Genomic DNA, 23,358 nt, shown 5'->3' with positions numbered 1-23,358 from the left:
TATGTGTTACGAGCCGAGCCGTCCCTGCGAGGCGAGTTCGAGCTGCGGTGTGAATAAGGCCGTGAAGCGTTCTCCTTGACAAGGGCCTTGCTTATTTAAAAAAATGAGCTGTCTGTGATTTTGGAGTTTGGTGTATGATGATATGGTCGTGTTTGGTGGTTAACTATTAAAGTGATTTTGTGTTTGATAAAGAAGTCTAGTTCTTTTCCGGAGTGAGAGCGCGAGTAAACAAGTACCCCTTTTTGCTCGTAACATTTTGGGGGCTCGTCCGGGATCGAACGGACGGACAGAAAGAAACAACATACAATGCCTCTTACAAATACCCCACGCCGAGGGATCTGCACACGTTCCTCGGGAGACGCCGGGCATGCAATGTTAACAACGGGAATTGAGCGGACTCCTGAAAGTGTTGAAGTTGAAACGTCGAGCGCGGAGACGCTTCTTCGGACGGCGATGGAGGAGCTTAAACAGATGCGCGAAGAGCGCGCGCTACAGATACGGCAGCAGGAGGATCTTGTGACGCTTCTGCGACAACGAGAAATGGAACTCCGGCATCTTCAAGAAAACCAGCTAAGTCTTTCTTGTAATAGTGCCGCTAATAAAACCAGAGATGCACGCGATCAGAATATTTTGCCTCTTGAGAGAGAAACTGTTGTCACGGGAGAGGAGGAAACCTTTCGAATTTTGTTAAACAATGAGTCGGGTCTTAAATTAAAACCAGATACTTTTGACGGAAGTACTCCGTTACGTGAATTCTTTTCGCAGTTTAACTTAATTGCTCGGGCGAGTCGTTGGAATGAGGAGACGAAAACTGCCGTGCTCGTTTCGTGCTTAAGAGGAAAAGCTCGCGCGGTATTAGAAAATGTTCAAGATTTGGATAATTTTAAATTCGCGGAATTAAAATCAAAATTAGAATTGCGATTCGGGGAAATTCATTCTCTACAAAGTTATTACTGTCAATTTACGAATAGGAAACAAAAGTTTGGGGAAAATTTTTCTGCTTTTGGGGCAGAAATTGAGAGATTGTCTCAATTTGCGGATCCCGAAAGTCCACATTCCGTTTGGGACAAAATTGCTTGTGCACAATTTGTTTCTGCGATATCGGACGGTTTCATAAGGAGAACTCTTCAGTTAGAGGGAATATCATCCTTAAAAGTAGCGATCGAAAGAGCCAAGACAGTAAAATCTATCCAGGAAAGTTACTTTGAACAGAAAAAGAGAAGTAATTTTAATTTTTATAAAAGAAAAGAGAATTATTTCAGTTTAAGGAAAGGAGAGAGTGATGTTGAAAAAGAAGAGAAACAGGGTAAAGATGGAAATAAAAGTAAATTCGTAAAACAAAGTGGAAATGGAAAAAGATACGAAAATAAAAACCGAATGGAATGTTGGCTTTGCTGGAAAGAGGGACATTTACGTTTTGAATGTCCCGGGAAATTGGGAAACGGGGTATAGTCGAACTTGACGGGGTGAGTTTGACTAAGGGAAGAAGAGCCCCGAGGGTTATGGGAAAGAGAATTAAACATTCCTATAGATTAAACAGAATTAAATGTAATTTAAATGAGTTTTGCTATTCTGGAGAAGTAAATAATAAATATTGTGTCTTTAAAATAGATACGGGCTCTGATGTATCAATTTTAAATAGTAGTTTTGTCGATTTTAATAAACAGAAAGTCGAGATTTTTGATTGTGGTTTGAAATATCCTACGGGGGAGAAAATTTTAATTAAATACAAGACAGTTGTGAAAGTTCAACTTGGAGATTATTCTGTAGAGATTCCAATGTTAATTGCTGACATTAGTGATGATTGTATTTTAGGAGTAGATTTTCTTAAAATCGTGAATTTAAAAAATGTATTTGATTCCGCTTTTGGAACTCAACTTTTATCTAGTGAAAAAAATATTTTAAGATGTTCTCGTATGAAAAGTTTTTTTAGGGAAGTTCCTGATATTTTGAAAGAGCTTTTTATTAAGGATTCAGAAAATTTGGAGGAAAGTCAGAAAAAAATTTTTGCGAAATTTTTGATTGAATTTCAGGATGTATTTTCTGATGAAATTGTTGCAGGGAATTGTGATATTGTTGAACATGTCATTAATGTAAAAGATTCTTCCCCAATAAAACAGACACCTCGACGGATTCCAATTCATTTGCGAGAAGAGGTAAAAAAAATTATTCAGGATATGAAGGAACATGGAGTTATTAGAGAATCTCGAAGTCCCTGGGTTTCTCCGACGGTCTTGGTAAAAAAGAAAGATGGAACTATCAGATTTTGTGTGGATTATAGGAAATTAAATGATGTTACTAAAAAAAGATTCTTTTCCGTTACCGAGGATTGATGACATCTTCGATCAATTAACAGGTAACGATTGGTTTTCCTCTTTAGACTTAAAAAGCGGCTATTGGCAAATAAAAATTTCTTCAAAAGATAAAGAAAAGACTGCCTTTTCTATCGGTAATGGTCTTTGGGAATTTAATGTGATGCCTTTTGGATTGTGTAACGCCCCTGCGACTTTTGAAAGATTAATGGAGAAGATTTTGCAAAATTTATTATCAAAGATTTGTTTACCTCGATGATGTTATTGTATTCGGCAAAAATTTTGAAGAAATGTTGGAAAACATGAGAAAGGTGTTTCTTTGAATTCGCTCCGCGAACTTAATCCTAAAAAATGTGTTCTTTTTGGAAGAAAAATTAAATACTTAGGTCACATTGTATCAGTTGAGGGCGTTACAACGGATCCAGAAAAAATTGCAACTGTAAGAGATTGGCCAATTCCGCATAATAAAAAGCATATTCGTAGTTTTTTAGGGTTTTGCTCATATTATCGTAGATTTGTTAAAGAATTTTCGTCTATAGCTAAACTGTTATATGCTTTAACTGAAAATCAAGTAAAATTCTTTTGGGATGAGGAATGTCAGAGAGCTTTTGATAAGCTGAAACTTGCATTAACATCGTCTGCCATTCTTTCTTTTCCAAAGGGAGACGGGGAATTTGTTTTAGATACTGACGCTTCAAATGTAGGAATTGGCGCAGTCTTGTCACAAAAGCAAGGTGAAGAAGAAAAAGTCATTGCTTATTTTAGTCGAGTATTTTCCAAAGCTAAAAGGAATTATTGTACAACGCGTCGAGAATTGTTAGCTATTGTTGATTCTATAAAAACTTTTCGTCATTATCTTTACGGACGGAAATTTACGGTCCGAACGGACCATATTTCTCTAAAATGGTTAATGTCCTTTAAAGATTTAGAAGGACAGCTAGCCCGTTGGATGAAAAGGCTTCAGCAATATGAATTTGAAGTGATCCATCGGAAAGGTCAATATCATAAAAACGCTGACGGTTTTTCTCGACGACTGTGTGAAGATTACGGGTGTCAATATTGTGCTAAGGTGGAAATGAGAAATAGCTTATTAGAGGAAGGGATTGTAAGACGTCTTATTTTGGAAGGAGAAAACTTAGAAGAGTGGCAAAAAGATCAAAAAGAAGATCCTAGCATTTCTTTCATCTATCAAAACAAAGTCTCAGGAGAACGACCCTCGTGGACAGAGGTTGCTTCTAAAGATGCTTCTTGTAAAATCTATTGGTCATATTGGGATGCACTTGTTTTGAGAAATGGTATTCTTTATAAGAAATGGGAGTCTCCAAATTTAAAATCAAAAGTTTTGCAACTAGTTGTTCCGCGTACGCATATTGGACGAATTTTAGAAGAAGCGCACGATTCTTCTACTGGAGGTCACTTTGGGGTTAATAAAACTCTGGAGAAAATTCGTAAAAGATTTTTCTGGGCTACGTGTAAACAAGATGTTGAAGAATGGTGTAGAACTTGTAAAATTTGTGTTTCTAAAAAGGGTCCTTCCGGAAAAGAAAAATCTCCCTTACAAATTTATAATGTAGGAGCTCCATTCGAGAGAATACAAATGGATATACTTGGGCCTCTTCCTCCAACTTCTTCTGGAAATAAGTATTTACTCGTTATCGTTGATTGTTTTTCCAAGTGGGTAGAAGCCTTTCCACTTAAGAATATTAGGACTAATACGATAGCAGAGATTTTAGTCAAAGAAGTTATTTCTAGACATGGAGTTCGTTTAGAAATTCATACCGATCAAGGAAGGAATTTTGAATCTAAAGTGTTTTTGGAATTAATGCGTATACTTGGAATTAGGAAAACAAGGACGACTCCTTTACATCCTCAGTCTGATGGACAGGTAGAGCGCCAACATCAGACTATAATTAGTTATTTATCAAAATTTATTTCCGAGAATCAACAGGATTGGGATCATTGGGTTCCAATGTTTCTTCTAGCGTACAGATCTTCAAAACATGAAACCACTGGTGTAACTCCTGCTGAGTTATATTTTGCCCGAGATTTAAGACTTCCTTTAGATTTGTTGCGAGGAAGTCCTCCAGAATTTGAAAAGAATTCTGATGAAGATTATGTTAGAGGGTTAAGAAAAAAGTTGGAATCGATACATAATGACGTTAGGGAACGAATGGATTTAAGGTCTACTCGAGTGAAAAACAGGTATGATCGAGGGGTTAAGCAAATTCTTTTTCAGGAAGGGCAAAAGATTTGGTGGTTTAATCCTCGAAGAGTTAAAGGGAAAGCTCCTAAGTTACAAAGAAATTGGGAGGGTCCTTATAAGATAATGAGGAAACTTAGCGAAGTGGTACTCTGTATCCAGAAATCATTGAGACATAGGAAAAAAGTGGTTCATGCGGATAGGTTAGCACCGTATTTGGAAAGGCAATTGGAGTAAGAATAGAGAATCAGAGCCCGCAAAATTTATTTGTTGTTGATTTGGAAGTGACACAGACAACGCTTAAAGTCCCCGTGACAGGAGATTATCATAAGATTCAGCATTTTAGAAGACAACACTCGGTAACCCATAACTGAGATCCGGGGTTGAACAAATGGGTTTGTCTTTCAAATGGGTCTCAGAAGTGGACGACGCTCGGTAACCTGTGGCAGGAGCCCAGGGTAGAGCAGGAAATCGTCATTTTGGTTTGAATCGTGGGTGTTGAGTTACCCAAAGTAAAAAACTGGGGTAGGAAAAAACATCTAAACATTTTCTTTTTCTCCTAAAAAAGTGTGAGTTTTGGAATAATGCGAGCGACGCTCGGTAACCCGTGTCAGTGACCCGGGGTAGAGCAGCAAGTCGTCGTGTTTTTCTAGAAATCTTTACCTTGGGAGATGAGTTCATAGGATGTCTGACTAAAGTTTTTTCTTTTCAGAGTTATGTTATTTACAAAAGAATACTTGTCGGATTTTGTTTTTCATTTCAGTTCTAAGGCTCCTTTGAGATGATGTACATCGTATAGAGAGTCACTGAAATATTTCTTGTTCTTAAGAAGACCGTCTCGCTCCGGTGTTTTTGATCCAAGGTTTTCCCGCGGGCCTTAGGGCAAATGCTGAGACGGGGACTTGGGGAGCCTTTATGGCGATGAGTCCTTGGAAAATTTAGTCTTCTCCTCCCCTTTGTCCGAAAAACGAAGAAACAAGTGCACAAGCTAGAAATTGAAGAGCTTTTGGAAATCCTTGACGTTAGTTGTCGGGACGACAACCTTGAAGAAGGGGGATAGTGTTACGAGCCGAGCCGTCCCTGCGAGGCGAGTTCGAGCTGCGGTGTGAATAAGGCCGTGAAGCGTTCTCCTTGTATATATTTATATAACTAATATGCTTTAATTATATGTTTCATCTTTTCAATAACATATATTGACTTGATATACATGTGTTAACACAAAATGTTCACAGATCAATCATTAGGCATCAATTCGCAGCAGTCTTACAGGTCAAGCAACGTTTGGCGAGGTTACGACTTTGAATGGGGGTAACCGCTTGAAAATTCCAAAAAAATTCTTGAGAAAAGATCCCGAATTTTTTTTACTTTAAATAGCATTTCTATTTTATTTAACATTAAGAAAACTGTTTTTGACAATTAATTAGAAATTCTAAAAAAATAGAAATTTTAAAATTTCTTTATCCGTAAAAAACGTTTCTGTAATGGTTTCTTAAATGTTATTTTATCGGAAAAAAAACGTTTCAGTTAACGTTTAACTGGGTGGACATTTTAACGGATGAGAAACGTTTCTAAAAATCAGTTAGAAAATATTTCGGAAAAACGTTTATAAAACGTTTTTGAAACGTATATGTGCTATTTGGGTACATGGTCGATGATTTTGAATCTACTATTGATGAATATAGTATTAAGTGTGAGTCTACACTAGATGATCGATCTGTGTATCAAGATGAACATTGTAATGAAAATGGTGATGAATGGTTTGATATAAAACTAACTAGAACTGAATGGGAAGAGATAAAACCCGATAATACTATACTTCTGCGCGTAAAAAAATGACATTGAAATCTCGCGTTTGGGGAAACGTCATTGCTAAAGTCTTTTGATGAAGATACAATTTTCCTTGTGCATTTATATTCAAATGATCAAACGTATCTTATCAATCTGATGACAAGGAAAATATACTTTATTTTTTTTAAATTAAAGGATTATGCAAAAGTAAAAAATGCAAGAATACATTTTTGGGTATTGCTGACAAAGATCCGGGAATGGGTAATCTTTATTTAAGAATAAAGACTCGTAATACTCGACAGGAATACTACGATAATGTAAAAAGACCACTAAATGACAAAGAACGAATAATTGTTAGGCATCAAGTAAGTACTCAGAATGCTGCAGTATTTCGCCAAAAACTTGCAGAGAATAATATGGAATTTGGAGATGATGAACCATACTTTCTACAATCAAATAAAGCCTACAGGCAAGCTAAGATAGAATATATTAATAAACAACTTGGAATTAAACACCAAGACAGAAGAGATATCATTAAGGCAATTGAAAATATGTCTATTGAAATACGTTACGTAAATGTCATTCGTGAAGTAAGTTCTAATCCACTTCACGTGTTCTGTTGTACTCCAGCTCAGTTTCATGTGTATCAAGAATACTGTCGTATTATGAAGAACAAATCTCAAATTTGTATAGATGCAACAGGTAGATTGATCAACAAATTTCAAACTTGTCTGGACCAAAAATCAACTCATATTTTTTTGTATTCAATAACTATAAATTTTGAAAAAACGACATTGGCAATAAATCAAATGTTGTCAGAGAAACATAATACTGAATTTATTGAATATTGACTCAAAAACTGGTTACGTATGGGAGCTCATCCACTAAAGAAAACACATTGTGACTAGTCTCGTGCTTTGCTAGCATCTCTATGTGAAACATTTAATCAACAGATAATCAAGAATTATATTGACTCGTTGTTTTTATCAGCAACAAAAAAGGATAAATGCGACCAATGGTGACCATTTACATTCTTAAGAGTAGATATAGCTCATGTAATGCATTTTTACGGCAAATGGGAATGCATTGAAAATTAGAAACATCCATACTTGAAAAGTGCAAACCAATTGACTAGATGAGAATAATGGTATGGGAGAGAGGAGGAGGGTATGAATAAGAGGTGTGAGTGTGAAGGAGGGAGTGAGTAAAGGGGCGAAAGAGCAAAGGTTTGTAAACGGAAGCGGAAGTCCCTAGGGCTGCGACAATAAGAGAAAGAGAGAGAGAGAGAGAGAGAGAGAGAGAGAGAGAGAGAGAGAGAGAGGCATTAGGTCATAAGGGAACAAAGCGAGAGTAACGGCGGGACAGTCAGAGCATGCGTGCGAGACGGTATAAGTGTAAGATTAGAGTAAGAGTAGGTTAAGTTAGATGTAAGTTGGCCTGTAATTATATGTAACCCCAAGGGGATCATAAATATACTACTACTACTACTACTACTACTACTACTTGAAAAAGTTTTTATTTTTGTACAATTGCACTGATGATTGATTGTCACTCTGTTGAAGAATTTAAACGAGTTATGCTATTAACATGTGCAGTTGCGCTCCAGCCTTATAAAAGTACTATTATTACCCTGATAGCCACCTGTCTGTGTTATTGCTGTAATGTTGCCGAAAACAAAGGGCATTAGTTTTCCGCAAATTTAGAACAAGGTGTGTGTCTTATTTGCCTTTGGTTTGACATCATATGAATTCAGCACGTTTTGCTGCCAATACGCTGCGTATTTGCTGTCAACGGTTTATCGCTATACATAAAGAGCAACATGAGAGCAAGTTGCCAACAATATGTGCTAAGTCATAAATTTCAGCAAAAATTCAACAACCTGTCGAAAACAGTTAAATATATGTTTCGTACTTTTTTTTCAAATATATAAAAAATAAATAAATAAATTCTTTCTGCTGAATTGTCACCACCCTGCCAAAAATGTGCGATAAAACCGATTAAAAAAAAGTAATCCAAATCGATCGAGATTTCTACACTAAAAATACATTATTAACACCGATTGAAAATAAGATCGGAATCTAGATAGATTTATTAAAACAGAATACATTAATGTAAACGTAATAAATGTTTAGTTTACAAAAAAGTATTTCTTGTATCCTTTTCGTTAAAAAGAAATAAATTAAAATTAAATATTTAATTTATGTACAAGATTAAATAACAATACAAATATAAAAATATAAAATTTTATGTGGACTAATGTTCCACACACACGTCACGTTTGAAAAAAATGAGAGCGAGTATTCGTCTAGAGCTTACAACAAGCAAGTCCTATAAGCTTACGGAAGTATGAGCTGGAATGTACGCCCCGGTGGCACCTAGATATAACTCCTGTGGCCGCACTCGATTCACGAGAAAATCTCCCGCGGCGTGGCCGCCTAGCGGTGACGCCAACACTCACTTTTTAAATCCATTTCAATCCGATCTGATAGCCAAGTAAATAATTAATTTACTCCTGTTTATTCATTACATTACACACGCTCGCGCAAACACACAATCACATAGGCACACGCGTGCACACACACACAAATCATTTTCGACATTTTATTTGGCTACAAAACAATAATTAATATATTTAATGTTTTTAACAAATACATGACAAAAGCACAGCATCGTTATCTTTTTTTATTATTGTCACGTTGCTCTTATGTTGTTGAAAATGATTGATAAAGCAAAATGTTTTCCACGAATAGAAGTCATTTTGTTGGCAACAGAATACGCAACAGTTGCTTTTCGTTTGCTTTGAATCTGCTGACTTAAAATGTCTCAAATCTGCTCTCATGTTGTTGAATATGTAGGACTATGCGTTACGTTTTCAGCAAATGCACAGCAACTAGTCGAAAATTCATGCTCAGCATTAAGTTGCCTAATTTTGCAAAACATGCATGGCTATCAGGGTACTTTACCAGAATTTCAACTGTTTCTTAAAGAAGTAAGGAAAACACTTGAAAAATTTATATCCGTTTGAGGGCTTATAATCGAAAAATTAAAGACTTCAGCAACTTCTTGCAAAAGGAGCATAAGAATACTGATATAGTGGAATTCAGTATTAATAAAAATTTAACTATTACTCATCGATGGATAAAAAATTCAATAAACACGGTTAAGCCTAAAGATCTTAATGAGAAAACTGGAAGTGAAATAAATGGCTTTTATTTACTTAATTTTGTTGATCAATTTGAAAGAATAGTTAAAGAATTTCCACTCTGGACCAAAAATTATCTGCCGCTATCGTACCAAAGAGAAACATGCATCAACAGCATATATAAAAGGATGTTTTGCCGATTTAAAAAGCAAAATTTTCAAAAATTTCCCTAAACCAATGACTGTGAATCGTTTTTTAAGAGTGCACATGAATGATTTAAGTGGTGCTGCAAATTTATTCGCTTCAACTTTAAAACATTTTAATATGCAAAGGCAAACTGCACCAATCATAGAATCCAGTTAAAAAATTGAAGAACATCACAATGAATTAAATTTAACAATTCCTAACGTGAAGTCAATTACAAGTTTTCGGATTCAAAAGATTTATAATATAATTAATGATTCAGATTTGAGATCGCGTGAATTACGGAGAGGATTAGTCAAAAATGATGTTTTCAAGAATGATCAAGATACTTCAGTCGATCAGAGAAATATAGAAACACTGAATGATCAAGATAAAACAATTTTTAACTCAGAACACAATAAAAATATGTATCAGATTTATATGAGGTGTGATCAAAAAGTAAGGTCACTTTTTGAATTTGGCGCGCTCTGTACACTCTAATTTCAAAATTTTTTTTTTTTTGTGTTGGTACACCATCGACATACAGAATGGACTGCTGATGACCGTGGTGGGGGTAGAAAGACACATAGAGTGAGAGGCAGACAATACGAAGAACGTTCGTTCTCTGTCTACTAAGTCTGATTGGTTGCTGGGGCCACAACAACCAATCAAACTTAGTAGACAGAGAACGAACGTTCTTCGTATTGTCTGCCTCTCACTCTATGTGTCTTTCTACCCCCACCACGGTCATCAGCAGTCCATTCTGTATGTCGATGTGGTACACTCGTCACGATCATATGTTCACAGTTTTGACTATATAGCATGTGTTGTTTTTATGTGAGAGGCATAAAGGTTAGACTCGTATTTGCGTGCTCGGCGATTTTTTGCTGTTGAAAATAATGGAGCAGAGAGTTTGTATTAATTTTTGTGTAAAAAATGGTATTAAGTGTTCAAAAACTCTTGAAATGTTGACAGTGGCGTACGGTGAGTCAACTTTGAGCAAAAAAAATGTTTATAAATGGTATAAGTTATTCCAAGAGGGCCGAGAAAATGTTAACGATGAACCTCGCTCTGGACGCCCCAGCACGTCAAAAACCGACGAAAATGTTCAGGAAGTGAAAGAAATTGTGTTGAAAAATCGTCGAATCATGATTAGAGAAATAGCTGATGATCTTAACATATCGTTTGGCTCATGCCAATTAATTTTAACGGATGTTTTGGGTATGACACGTGTGTCAGCGAAATTCGTTCCAAAATTGTTTAATTTTGATCAGAAGCAGCGTCGCATGAACATCGCCCAAGACATGTTGAACGACGTCAATGATGATCCTGATCTGCTCAAAAGGGTTATAACTAGTGACGAAACATTTTCCTCTTCCCAAAATTGAAAAGGCCTATGAAAGGACGAAGATTTGCGACGATTGAGGATATTAAGGCTACATCGCTGGAGGAGCTCAAGGCAATACCCAAAAGTGTATTTCAGAAATGTTTTGACGACTGGAAAAAGCGCTGGCACAAATGCATTGTATCAGAGGGGGATTATTTTGAAGGAGATAACATAATTTTGGATGAATAAATGAATATTTTTTTATAAAAATGAAAAGTCACCTTACTTTTTGATCACACCTCGTAAGTCAAATTCAAAATTGAGTAAATCATACACAGAATATGCTGATGTCAATTGCGCCCATGATAATTTGATCATTGAGCCAAATATTTCGGCACTGCAATGGCACGCGGAGTAGTGAGATAAGGCGAACTGAATACTGTTTGACTTGAATTTAGTTCTTTATCGAGGCCTTCACAAAACGTCGACGACGCACCGAACGCGAGTACAGTCTCGAACCAAGTGCTCTTAATGGCACTGAACCCGCCTATTTATAATGTGCGCAAGGAATGCTTCTAGAGGAATCCGTCGTCGTCAAAGCTGTTTTTCGACTTCTCTTACTTATGCTTAGTCAGCAACGGCGATCCCGAATTCCTTCTAGAAGCTCGCGCAAACACCGGAGATCACGCTCTCTCCCGCTGCCGTTCACGCGTTGTCACGCCGCTGCTGGCTTGGTCGCGGCGCGAGAGCGAACAATTCGGCTTTCAAACATAGTTGGGTGCGATCCCGCACATCCCGCCCGCCTCGCCGATTAAAAATTCGGCGATTTTACTTCGCCCGAAACAGCGCAACAACGTTGGCCTAGTTCTTCACGGCCTAATGAACACAACTTATTATAACTAACGCTACTATAGGACTAAGTACTATTATTATTATATGCAACGAGCTGCACAACTCTCTCAACTGGCGCGGTGCGAACAGAGGAGAGACCTTAAACAGAAGCGCACAATACAGCAAGCCTCCTCCGAATGCGACCTCTGAGTGAGCTCAGCTAAGCATGGCGCTGCGTACTCTCCTCGTCCGTCGGAAGAGGGACGAGCTTGATGACTGGCCGCCGAAGCTCCCCTGTAGCTCCCCGAACGGTCACGACCCGCACCTCGCCATCATCACCCGGGTGGAGACGCGTGACACGCACCAAGGGCCACCGCGTCGGTGGCGTTGTTTCCTGCTTCAGCAGGCAAAGCTGGCCCTCCTTCAAGCCACCCTCCGCACGCCACCACCTTGGGGGTCAGCATCTGGAGGTATTCCTGCGACCATCGCTGCCAAAGATGGTCCCTCATTTGCTGGAGTAGCTTCCAGCGTGTCAGCTTACTGGGGAAAATCCCCGTCTGTGCCGATTCGGGGATAGCCTTCAACGGAGCGCCAACGAGAAAATGACCCGGTGTCAACACATCCAACTCGTCGACGTCGTCCGAAAGCGCCTGTAACGGTCGAGAGTTGAGACACGCCTCCACTTCGGCCAAAAATGTAGCCATCTCCTCGTAAGTCAGTGTTGACTCGCCGATGACTCGGCGCAGATGGTGTTTGAAGGCCTTGACCGCAGCTTCCCAGAGGCCCCCAAAGTGAGGGGCAGCGGGAGGGTTGAAATGTCACTTCACACCCTCCTCCGCTAGCTTTCCTACGATACTCCGGCTACTTTCGCTCGCCATTCCCAAAAGACCGCGCAGCTGTCGATCCGCGCCCACGAAGTTAGTCCCGCAGTCACTGTACAGGTGCAAGCACAATCCTCTGCGGGACACGAAGCGCCGGAACGCTGCAAGAAAGGCATCAGCTGTGTAGTTGCTAACGACTTCGAGGTGGACGGCTCGCGAACTGAAACAAACAAAGACTGCCACAAAGGCCTTGTAGGTCCTGTGACCTCGACCCTTCGTGGTGCGCAGGAGGATCGGTCCAGCGTAGTCCAAGCCCGTATGAGTGAACGGTCGACTCGGAACGACTCTGGCTCGTGGGAGGCTGCCCATCCGTGGTTGGGGATTCGCCGCCCGCCATCGCAAGCATGGAAGACAACGATGAATGTAGTGCTTCACCAATTGCCGACCTCGCAGTACCCAGTACCTCCTACGCAACGATGCGAGAGTTAATTGGGTGCCTCCATGAAGAACACGGCTGTGCTCGTCCGCGACCACCAGATAGGTGAGATGAGAACCCTGCGGAAGTATTATGGGATGACGCTGGTCCACACTCAACAGCGCGTGCTTCAGTCGACCACCCACGCGCAGCAGTCCCCTATCGTCGAGAAACGGACTCAGCAACCGGAGTGGACCCCGAGAGCGCCTGATACGCCCCATCGACAGAGCCTTAATCTCGTCCCTGAAGGCAATCCTCTGCGCGCATCGGATCCACATGGCCCGAGCGTCAGCCAGCTCAGTAGCCGAGAGCACTGCCCCCCGCGTCAAGTCGGCACGCGAAGTTGCCAACGTCAACTAGCGGCGCATGGCGGTCACCCGAAGCAAACGGCGCAACGAGGAGAAGCGAGTCAGCTCCTCCGGTTCTTGCCCCTCGCAAGCGATGTGGACCCGAGCAGCTCGCTGCTCAGGCAGCCCACGACTCAAGGCCACCGCTGTCTCGGCCGGCCAAGCCGTAGAGCTCGCCCACAGGTACTGAGGTCCTCGCCACCAGAGCTCGTGCGCTCGCAGCTCCAGGGGTGACATTCCCCGTGACGCACAATCGGCCGGATTGATCCGCCCCGGCACGTGATGCCAATGCGCGTCCGACAGTGCTCCTTGAACCTCGGCGACCCTGTTTGCCACGAAGGTTATCCATCGCGTGGGATGTCCCTGAAGTCATCCCAGAACGACTGTGGAGTCCGTCCAAAGGTGAATCGCCGCTCCATCTAGTGCTAGGACGGAAGCGGTGTGAGCCGCGATCCGAGCCAACAGAGCAGCCGCGCAAAGCTCCAGTCGCGGAAGGGAGACCTGTCTAAGCGGCGCGACTCGCGTCTTGGCGATCAGCAGCGTCAGCCACGCTCTGCCGTCCGCGATTGTGCGGAGGTATAAAACCGCTTCGTAGGCGCGTTCCGACGCATCGGCAAAACCGTGCATCTCAATAAGCGGAGAATCCGCACGTGACCAGCGCGGGATGCGGATCTCTTCCAGGACGGGCAGCTCCGTCCGCAACCGTCGCCAGCACTCCACGTCTTCCGCAGCAAGGGGAGCATCCCAGTCAAGTCGCCGTAGCCAGGCCGCCTGAATGAGAAGTTTAGCATTTATTACGACCGGGGCGAGCCAGCCCAGCGGGTCGAAGAGACGCGCGGTTTGCCTCAACACCGTGCGCTTGGTGACCAGCTCCACTGTCTTGACAGTTGGAGCAAAGCTGTCCTCAGCGGGAAGCCAACGTATCCCCAGGACGTCGTGCTCTTCCGACGTCAACGCGACCGTCGACGGCAGCGACGACCGGTGCTCAGCGGGGATGTCGCGCAGCAGGTCTTCATGGTTGGCGACCCACTTGCGCAAGCGGAAGCCGCCCGCCAAGCACAACTGAGTCAGCTGCTCGAGCAGCTCGCAGGTCTCGAGCTGAGATGAAGCCCCAGACAGTACATCGTCCACATAGGTGTCCCGCCGCAGGACCTCAGCGGCTCGAGGAAAGCGTTCACCCTCGTCCTCGGCAAGCTGACGCAACGTTCGAACAGCCAAGTAGGGTGCACTGGCCAGGCCGTAAGTAACCGTGTTAAGGTGGAACTCCTGGACTCGGCTGCCTATCCTCCAGTAAATCCGTTGAAGGTCACGGTCCTCCGGATGCACCCAAATCTGCCGGTACATCTTTTCGATGTCCGCAGCGAGAACAAACTGGTGTTTACGCCAGCGCATTATCACGTCGCAGAGCGTCAGCAACAAATTCGGCCCTGCAAGAAGTTCGCCATTTAAGGAGGCACCAGAGGATGTCCGTGAAGAACCGTTGAACACGACACGGATCCTAGCCTCCTCGCCGCCGCCCTTCCATACTCCGTGATGGGGCAGGTAACAGGCGCGTGAACAGTCCGCCGGTAAGAAAGACTCCGGCGTCATGTGGCCAAGCTCGAGGTACTCGGTCATGAATTGTGAGTACGCGTCGCGAAGAGCGACTTCCATCCGGAAGCGGTGCTCGTTCGCCTGCAACACTCGCAGCGCGGTGAGTCGCGTGTCACGTAAGTCCGGCAGAGCCGAACGAGTCGCGAGTCGGACGACGTAACGTCCCGAGGCGTCCCGTGAATGCGACCGTAAGTAATGCTCCTCGCAAGCCGCGTCGCCCGGAGACAGGGGGAGTGTCGCCCGCGGCGGCTCCTCCAGTTCCCAAAATCGACGCACCAATGCGTTCAAATCGTCAACAGCGGAGCACTGCAACGAAGTCAAGGCTGTGGTCACCTGACAAGTGCTTACCGGACCCATGATGATCCATCCCAGAGCGGTCTGCTGCGCAATTGGTTCCTCATCACCTCCCAGCCGCATGCCTGGTCGTGCCACCTTGGCGTAGACGTCGACACCGAGTAGCAGCTCGACTGGGTCCGTAGAACTGAAGTCAGGGTCAGCGAGATCAAGGCCGCGGATGTGCGACCATCCGCTGGAGTTAGCTTCCACGGAACCACCGTAAATCGAGAGTCTTGGCATCACCAAGGCGGAGATGGCAAATACCGCGTTTCCATTGCGCGAGGTCAGATTCATCGCGATTCGTCCCCGCGACACACCCGACCTCAACCCGCCCACTCCGTAAATTGCCACGGACGCCGGTGTCCGCGGCAGTTGCAGGCGTTGGGCCAGCGATTCCGTGATCAACGAAGTCTCTGATCCCGGATCCATGAGGGCTCGAACCGCGTGTAAAGTTCCGAATCGATCCGTCACCAGAACGCGCGCGGTGGCGAGAAGCATCTGCGGGGGCTCGAAGTGAGGGTGCTGCGCGGCATGCACCGACGGCGAAGATGCAACAACGGCTCCCGGAGCCGCCTCGTACGCGTCATGCAGGAGTGTGTTGTGGCGCGCGGCGCACCTAGCACACGCCTTCGGCGAAGAGCACGCGCTCATCTGATGTCGTCCCATGCAGTTGATGCACAGGCGATTGGCTATCACCACCTCCAACCGCTCCTTTGCAGGTTTCCGACGAAACTTCTCGCAGTTCATAATGAAGTGATTCTGCTTGCACACCACACAGCTGCGCTCGGAGCCTTCGCTCTGCCTCCCGGTGTGGATCTTCCCGAGGAGGAGTCCCCCTTGACAGACAGCAGCGACTCGTGCGTCACAAGCTGTTCCTCGAGGAAGTCCTTGAACTCGTCAAACGACGGCGGGTCGCTTTTTTTCGCGATGGAATTTTCCCACTCGCGTCTTGTACCCGCGTCGAGCAACTCCACCATGAGATGCACGAGCAAGTGAGTGGTATTGGAAACGGGTTCACCGATACCTTCTAAAGCTTGGGTGGATGCTACCATGCCGTGGTAGATCCGTCGCAGGTCGGCTACGCAGTCCGCTTTCATTTTTGGCAACGATGTAATCGCGGACAAGTAAGCCTTGACTAACAACCTTTTTTTCTCATAGTGACCTTTCAAGGTTGACCACGCGCGTTCATAATTCGCGTCCGTTGAGGGCAAGCCCCTCAGAAGCTGTTCCGCTCCTCCCTTGACCCTCGTCTTTAGATAGTGGAGCCTTTGGACGTCGGACAAATGCGGATCCTGACCGACGATGGAGTCGAACAGATCACGGAATACCGGCCAGTTCTCGAACCTGCCGGAGAACGTTGGAAGCTCGAGCCGAGGAAGCGGGGCTTGCTGCGTGCTTTCGGCCCTGACCGTCGTCGAGACATTTCCTTCGGTCTTTGCCTTCAACGACCGCCCCAAGTCCATTAATGCAGCTCGTTGGCTGGTGTAGAGCATCTCCACCTCTTCGGCATGGTCGCTCGTATAGTACTCGGTTTTCCTTAACTCCTTCCCGTGAGCAAGCCCGAGCTTATCGTGGTTCTCCTCGAACTTTGCCCATCGCTTTTCCAAAATGGCCAAGGTTGGACGTGGTCGACGGTCAGGTTCGCGACACCGGTCTTCTTGAGGTTTGTGACGACGCGAGAGATGCGTCCGCGGAGCTCAGATTGCTGCTCCAATAACGCCTCATTCGGATAATTTGGAGGTCGGGCTCCACCACTCACTACAGCACTGGCACGTTTACTCCGCGAGAGGAAAATGTAGGCAGATATGCACCGGCCGCGACGCACGATCCGGCTCTAAGGACCAGAAAATGAGCCAAATATTTCGGCACTGCAACGGCACGCTGAGTAGTGAGATAAGGCGAACTGAATACTGCTTGACTTGAATTTAGTTCTTTATTGAGGCCTTCATAAAACGTCGACGACGCACCGAACGCGAGTACAGTCTCGAACCAAGTGCCCTTAATGGCACTGAACCGCCTATTTATAATGTGCGCAAGGAATGCTTGTAGAGGAATCCGTCGTCGTCAAAGCTGTTTTTCGACTTCTCTTGCTTATGCTTAGTCAGCAACGGCGATCCCGAATTCCTTCTAGAAGCTCGCGCAAACACCGGAGATCACGCTCTCTCCCGCTGCCGTTCACGCGTTGTCACGCCGCTGCTGGCTTGGTCGCGGCGCGAGAGCAAACAATTCGGCTTTCAAACATAGTTGGGTGCGATCCCGCACAATCATCTACCAACAATCATCAAATAAAGAAGATGATATTGAATTTGAAGCTAGAACTGAAGATTTACAAAATCAGATATTTATTTCTAAAATGTTAAATTTAGAAAGCAAAAATATGCTACAGTTCATTGATGTTGATCTACTTCTGGATAAGCGTAATACTCAAGATCAGTTGTTCTTTGTTGATGACATCTCTTTACCACTTTGTATGATGTCTATTTTTTCAAGTACACCATTACCCGACTATTCGTATGCAAAAATGAATCTAAATGAGTAACAACTGAGGGAAACAACAGATCAGATGATGACAAAAAAAAAGACAAAAACATAACTATAAATAATGATGACAAGCCTCAAGCACCATCAATAAGTCATTATTTTAAACCATATTCAGAAATAAAAATTATTAACCAAATGAAGAGGCTGCAGAGAAAAGAATTTTTGCTGCCAAATGATTTAAAATCAAAATCAGTAAAATTTGAAAATAAAACAATATTTGTTCAAAATATATGTGGATTCGGTACATTAATTCAAATATTTCACTTCAGTGCACTAGATGATTTAATTTATTGTTCAGCCATTCAACCAACAAAATATTGCAATTGGTTAATAGTTTTATGAAAAAAGGACCAACAAACAATATTTTTTTCAGACGATTCTTGATTCTGAAAAAATTTTACCTAATTGTACAACAAACAGAAACAAAAATTTTCACTCGAGTTATATTTTTTAAATGCAAAAAATAGTATTGGGATAATTTAAACTGAATTATTTTATTCCGAACCGAGTATATTTAAATCATACAAATGTAATAATCCCACTTGAAATTATGAACCAAAGAAAATTCCATTAGGGTAAGTGCACCTATTATCGTGGCTTGCCCTACTACTGTGGTTTTTGGAAAATAGATAATAGCTCGTTAAAAAAAGAGTACCTATAGAAAAAAATTATTTCACATTTAATCTAATCAATAGTAGAATAAATTAAAATTAAATAAAGATGGAAATATAAATACGTTTAATAAATAAATCAAATTTACCCATGAAATTAGATGCAATGAGCATCTTGTTGGTATTACCGCGGTATTGACGTTTTAGTGAAAGTGCGAATGACTTGAAACATAAGTATTTAGTTCACTATCATTTCATCATTTTTTCACGCTACGCGCCTGATACACAGCTTTTGATATTATAAATTACAAATTTACTCGATACACACATAATTCTTGATAACTGTCAAAACGCGATCTCTACAATGATAGTAGCTCATGAAGTAAGCAGCGTGAGAACCAATCAGCATTTTTTTTATCAACGGTATTTAGGACACGGTAATTGGTAAATCCGTGGAAATGAGTACACGATAATTCATACATGACCACGGTAACAAGCGTATTTTGTTTTTATTAATTTTAATATTAATAAAATTGCATTTTGTTAATAATAGATGGATTTATATATTCTTTTAGTTCTTTTATAAACGTTAAGAAAAAAAGTTTAAATTTTTTATTTTTTATTTTTATTTACGATGCATTAAAGTTGGGTTTTTCAGAAAACGCCACAATAATAGGTGCATTTACCCTACTTTAGGTGAATCATAAAACAATCGAGAGAAATGGATTCGGGGCGTTGGAGAAAGCTATACACTTTAATTCACCTATTGAAAATATTAAATATCATCAAAAAGACTGTTATGGAATCGCTACTGAGATTAATCAAACTAATTTTCACATTTTCATTAAACCTGATATAAGGCTACAAATTCAAATGAGTGCTGGAATACAATGTACTTTAAGCGATTTCCCTGTTGTTCTGCATTTCGAGAGAAAATATAGGTATGCAATTTATACTCTTAAATAGTTGGAATAAAGTGTATTTATTATTACTTTTTTTTCAGATTAGCAGGTGTTAGTAGTTATAACTCTGATTATTTCGTAGCTTCTTGCTGGCGAATTACAGGTCATTGGATATTTATTATGTAATGATCTCAAAATTATGATGGAGTCGTGTAACGATAAGACTGTGATTACTCCTCATGGGGTTATTTATGTACCGCAATAGTTATAATACAAAGATATTTGTATTAAATAGTGCAATAATTGCAAAGAATATAATTTTATTTTTATACATTGTAAAATGTAAGAAATGAAATAATTGGATTAAAAAAAAAATAAAAAAAAGAGATTTTGAAAAACTCGGAACCTCCAATAATTTTTAAACACTTTTATATTAAACAAGTGTTGTTTAAAATAAACAGAAATTTTTTATAATATGATATTTATATTTGTATTATTTTTATACATTATTATTTTTATACATTATTAAATTTTACAATAGATAATTGTACATCTGTAACCGTAAAAGATCGAAATCCAAACGGTGGTCATAACCGTTATCAGTAACAAGACCGAAATCAAAATCGAAAATTGAATATAATCTCTGACCATAACCGTAATCGGACCAAAATTTTATTTTGGACAGGGTCCCTGATAATAAGACCTTTGGACGACATATTTCAGTCTATACCGTATGTACTGTTATACAAAATTGTACACACTGTGACGTCCGAGCGTGGGTCGGATATGGGTTTTTATACTTTATTTATTATTTTTATTAGTTATTATATTTAAATATGTGTGGGCTGTTGTTACCAGTCCGGAACTCTTTCCAAGACAAAAATTATTATTTTATTAGTTTAGAATATTTAATTATATTTTATTATCGATGATTATTAAGTATTTTTAAGAGATATATTATTGTTATTATTATTCGTTTAAATTAGGAAGCATGAATGGGAGCGGTGGCGTCGAATTGGGTTTAAATGATTGAAAGGACATGATTATATATAAAAATAATTCTTTAAATTTATTTAGAAGAAAATAAATGAAATCAAAAATATAAATGATTATAATTGTATTATTATATTGGAAAAGAATGGATATAAAACAAAATGAAATTAATGGAACCTATAACAATAATATTTGTGTGTGTGTGTGTGTGTGTGTGTGCGTGCGCGCGCGCGCGCGTGTGTGTGTGTGTGTGTGTGTGTGTGTGTGTGTACACATATTGCGATCGCACTCACGAGCATGGTGCAACTATGTGATTACCCGTAACCCGACGGTAATTAAACGAGACAAAATGGCTCGCAGATCTCGTTCACATTTAATGCGCAAAATTAAACAATAAATTGGACACCAGGCACGAACGAGCGTGCCACTCTTACGCAATAAGATTACCGGTTAACCTAACCTAACCTAACGTTGTCTCAGTCGGTCCACTAATGACAAGGTAGGTTATCAAGCTCAGATAATGAGTTGTATATATCCACATATATATAACTTATAATTTGAGCCTGTTGGCCCACCCCGTCATTAGTAGACCGACTGGGACGGAGTTAGATTAGGTTAGGTTAGAAAAAATACGGTGAGGAGCTCCGCCTCTCTCCCGCCTAGGCATTACTTTTCACGCAAAACTGTTATAAATTAAAAAAAAATAATTTTAAAACAGTTTTTCTACTATAACAACTGAAGTATTAAAGTTAGGTAAAATATGTACATCATCTTTCTTATAAAGTTTATTACGAGCTTTATGTTTAAAATGAATATTTTCTGAAATAATAAAAAAAATTGTTTTTTTTTTTAACAAGTATATCTTGAAAACTGTACGAGAGCGCCAATTAGTTTATAAGGAAAAGTTGTTCAATATTCTTTCCTTGATAACACATCAAAAGTCAAGGTCGTTAGAGGCTGCTCCCCTTTTGTAAAGGTTTACCAAACTTTCAATAAACTAGAACGGCGAAGACAATTACGAAGATGCTCTCGAAAACGTAAACACCGGCGTCGCGTATATGAGCGCGAGAGAGATAGCCGCAAGGTCGGAGCGCACGCACAGCCCAGACGACAACAAGCAACGTCGCACAAAAATATTGACGCAAAAACTCAAAATTCCAGGACCATACAAATTCACGAAATCAGTACACGAAAATTATCATGCATACTGCTGAAAGAAAAATGATTAGCAACAACAAAAATTACAACAATAAAAATTACCAGAGAGACATAAATCAAACATATAGACAATAATTCAAAAGTTTAATAAATCAATAGACAAACCTGCAGAAGTTCTCTCGCTCTCAAAACACGTAACTTTGATAATTATAGAATTCTTACATTCTAACGTTTCTGGGCGCCCCACGTTGGGCGCCAAATTTGCGACCGCACTTACAAGCATGATGCAACTATATGATTACCCGTGACGGTAATTAGACGAGACAAAATAGTTTGCAGATCTCGTTCATATTTTATGTGCAAAATTAAACAATAAATTGGGCACCAGGCACGAGCAAGCGTACCGCACTTACGCAACAAGATTACCGGTCTTTAGATTTTTTTTGCCATCGAACGCGGAAAGATTTTATTGCGTCATGGGCAATGACAGGCTTTCTTAACCGGCGACTCAGTCACGGAATTGACAGAGGAGGTGGTTCGTTGCGGGTGGGAAGATAGAAGAGAGCGAAGAAGCTTAGAAAGAACATATCAATTAACTAGAAAATTAACAAATATATTTCTTCCGATCTCAAACATTAAATCACAGTTTTCGGAACGTTTTTTCGTTACACGGGCGCGGCCGGAAAATACCACGCGGTTGTCGGTACAAGCTCACAGAACGGACAATATACGCCGTGCACACTCAATACTTTCTACACGCGCGCTTTCATTCCACACAAGGATACCGTAGTGATTCAACCGAAAGGATGGCAATCGGAACTACACAATCGCCAAACAGAGACAACACTCAACACTACTAAGAATAAAGCTCACGAGTATTATAGATAATTAACGCGACTTGGCTGTGGCGTCGGCGACGCTCTCGTTAAACGGAACAAAAAAATTAATCCGCGACTTAATCAGATGGAGCGTACGACGGCAGAGCACACGGACAGCACGTGATCACATGCATGTTGCAATTTCGGTGGAAGATCTCACAGCAAACGCGGACTGAAATTACGCCTACCGCGCGCGCGACTCATCCAATCGGCGAAATCGGTGGCTTTACAGGGTAGTTTATCTCACCGAGGCACGCTGAGTTATTTCTTGCTCGCAATTTGGCTCTTCTAGCTTTGTTATAGCAGCTCTCGTCCTCGCGGCTCGTCCGGCACTCGATTCACAGCAAAGTGATCGATAGCGCGAGGAAATTCGGCAGGCGGCACGTAAGATCTCTAGCCCCACGCACGGGGATTCGTCTCGCTTCACATTGACTCCGCCTTACCCTCATGCGGTCCTAGCGATCCTGTAATCAGATTGGCGCTCTTCGGCGCATAATCCGAGGCAGGTCGGCGTCTTTGGGCAGCTCGCGATTTTTCCCGTGGTTTTCCCAACGTCGGACAGCCAGCCTGGCGAACTCTTCGTGGTCTGCTGCCTCCGTACTCGGGACCAAGTCACAATCATCTCCTCGCAGCTTCTTTGTCGGGGTCTCCCACGCAATGGTCAGTGTAGAGTGTCGACGTTCCTTTCGTCCGATCGTCCCTCTTTTGGGTCCTGCAATATTCAGCGGCTTTACTGTTGCGTACGGATGCGACGGTCGAAAATAAATTCGTTCATCGAATTGAGATCACCTGTCGTGCGCGCTACTGCAATCCTGCGCACGATCCTTTACTTCCGAAATGGCGTTACGTCTTTCTTCTTGTAGTCCTCTGGCGGAGTGAGACATCGTTGATATAGAATTGGTATTTGCCATTTGTCAACC

At 41.8% G+C, this 23,358-nt stretch overlaps 2 protein-coding genes across 2 annotated transcripts; both read right to left on the bottom strand.

Moving 5' to 3' along the window:
- Positions 1-13,795: 13,795 nt before the first annotated feature.
- LOC120357764 lies at positions 13,796-16,102 on the bottom strand. Its single transcript, XM_039449238.1, has one exon. The coding sequence runs from the start codon at positions 16,100-16,102 to the stop codon at positions 13,796-13,798; it is 2,307 nt and encodes a 768-aa protein (XP_039305172.1).
- LOC120357763 lies at positions 16,099-16,848 on the bottom strand. The gene has a single exon (XM_039449237.1). It carries the CDS (start codon positions 16,846-16,848, stop codon positions 16,099-16,101), a length of 750 nt encoding a protein of 249 aa, XP_039305171.1.
- Positions 16,849-23,358: the final 6,510 nt, after the last annotated feature.

The sequence above is a fragment of the Solenopsis invicta genome, chromosome 5, assembly GCF_016802725.1.
Source record: "Solenopsis invicta isolate M01_SB chromosome 5, UNIL_Sinv_3.0, whole genome shotgun sequence".
Taxonomy (NCBI): domain Eukaryota; kingdom Metazoa; phylum Arthropoda; class Insecta; order Hymenoptera; family Formicidae; genus Solenopsis; species Solenopsis invicta.
Note: the sequence above shows the minus strand (reverse complement) of the source record. Positions and strands in the feature narration are given on the sequence as shown.

Excerpts from the sequence above, each read along its gene's own strand:
- LOC120357764 (XM_039449238.1), bottom strand. The coding sequence starts at position 16,102 with ATGAACTGCGAGAAGTTTCGTCGGAAACCTGCAAAGGAGCGGTTGGAG.
- LOC120357763 (XM_039449237.1), bottom strand. The coding sequence starts at position 16,848 with ATGCTCTACACCAGCCAACGAGCTGCATTAATGGACTTGGGGCGGTCG.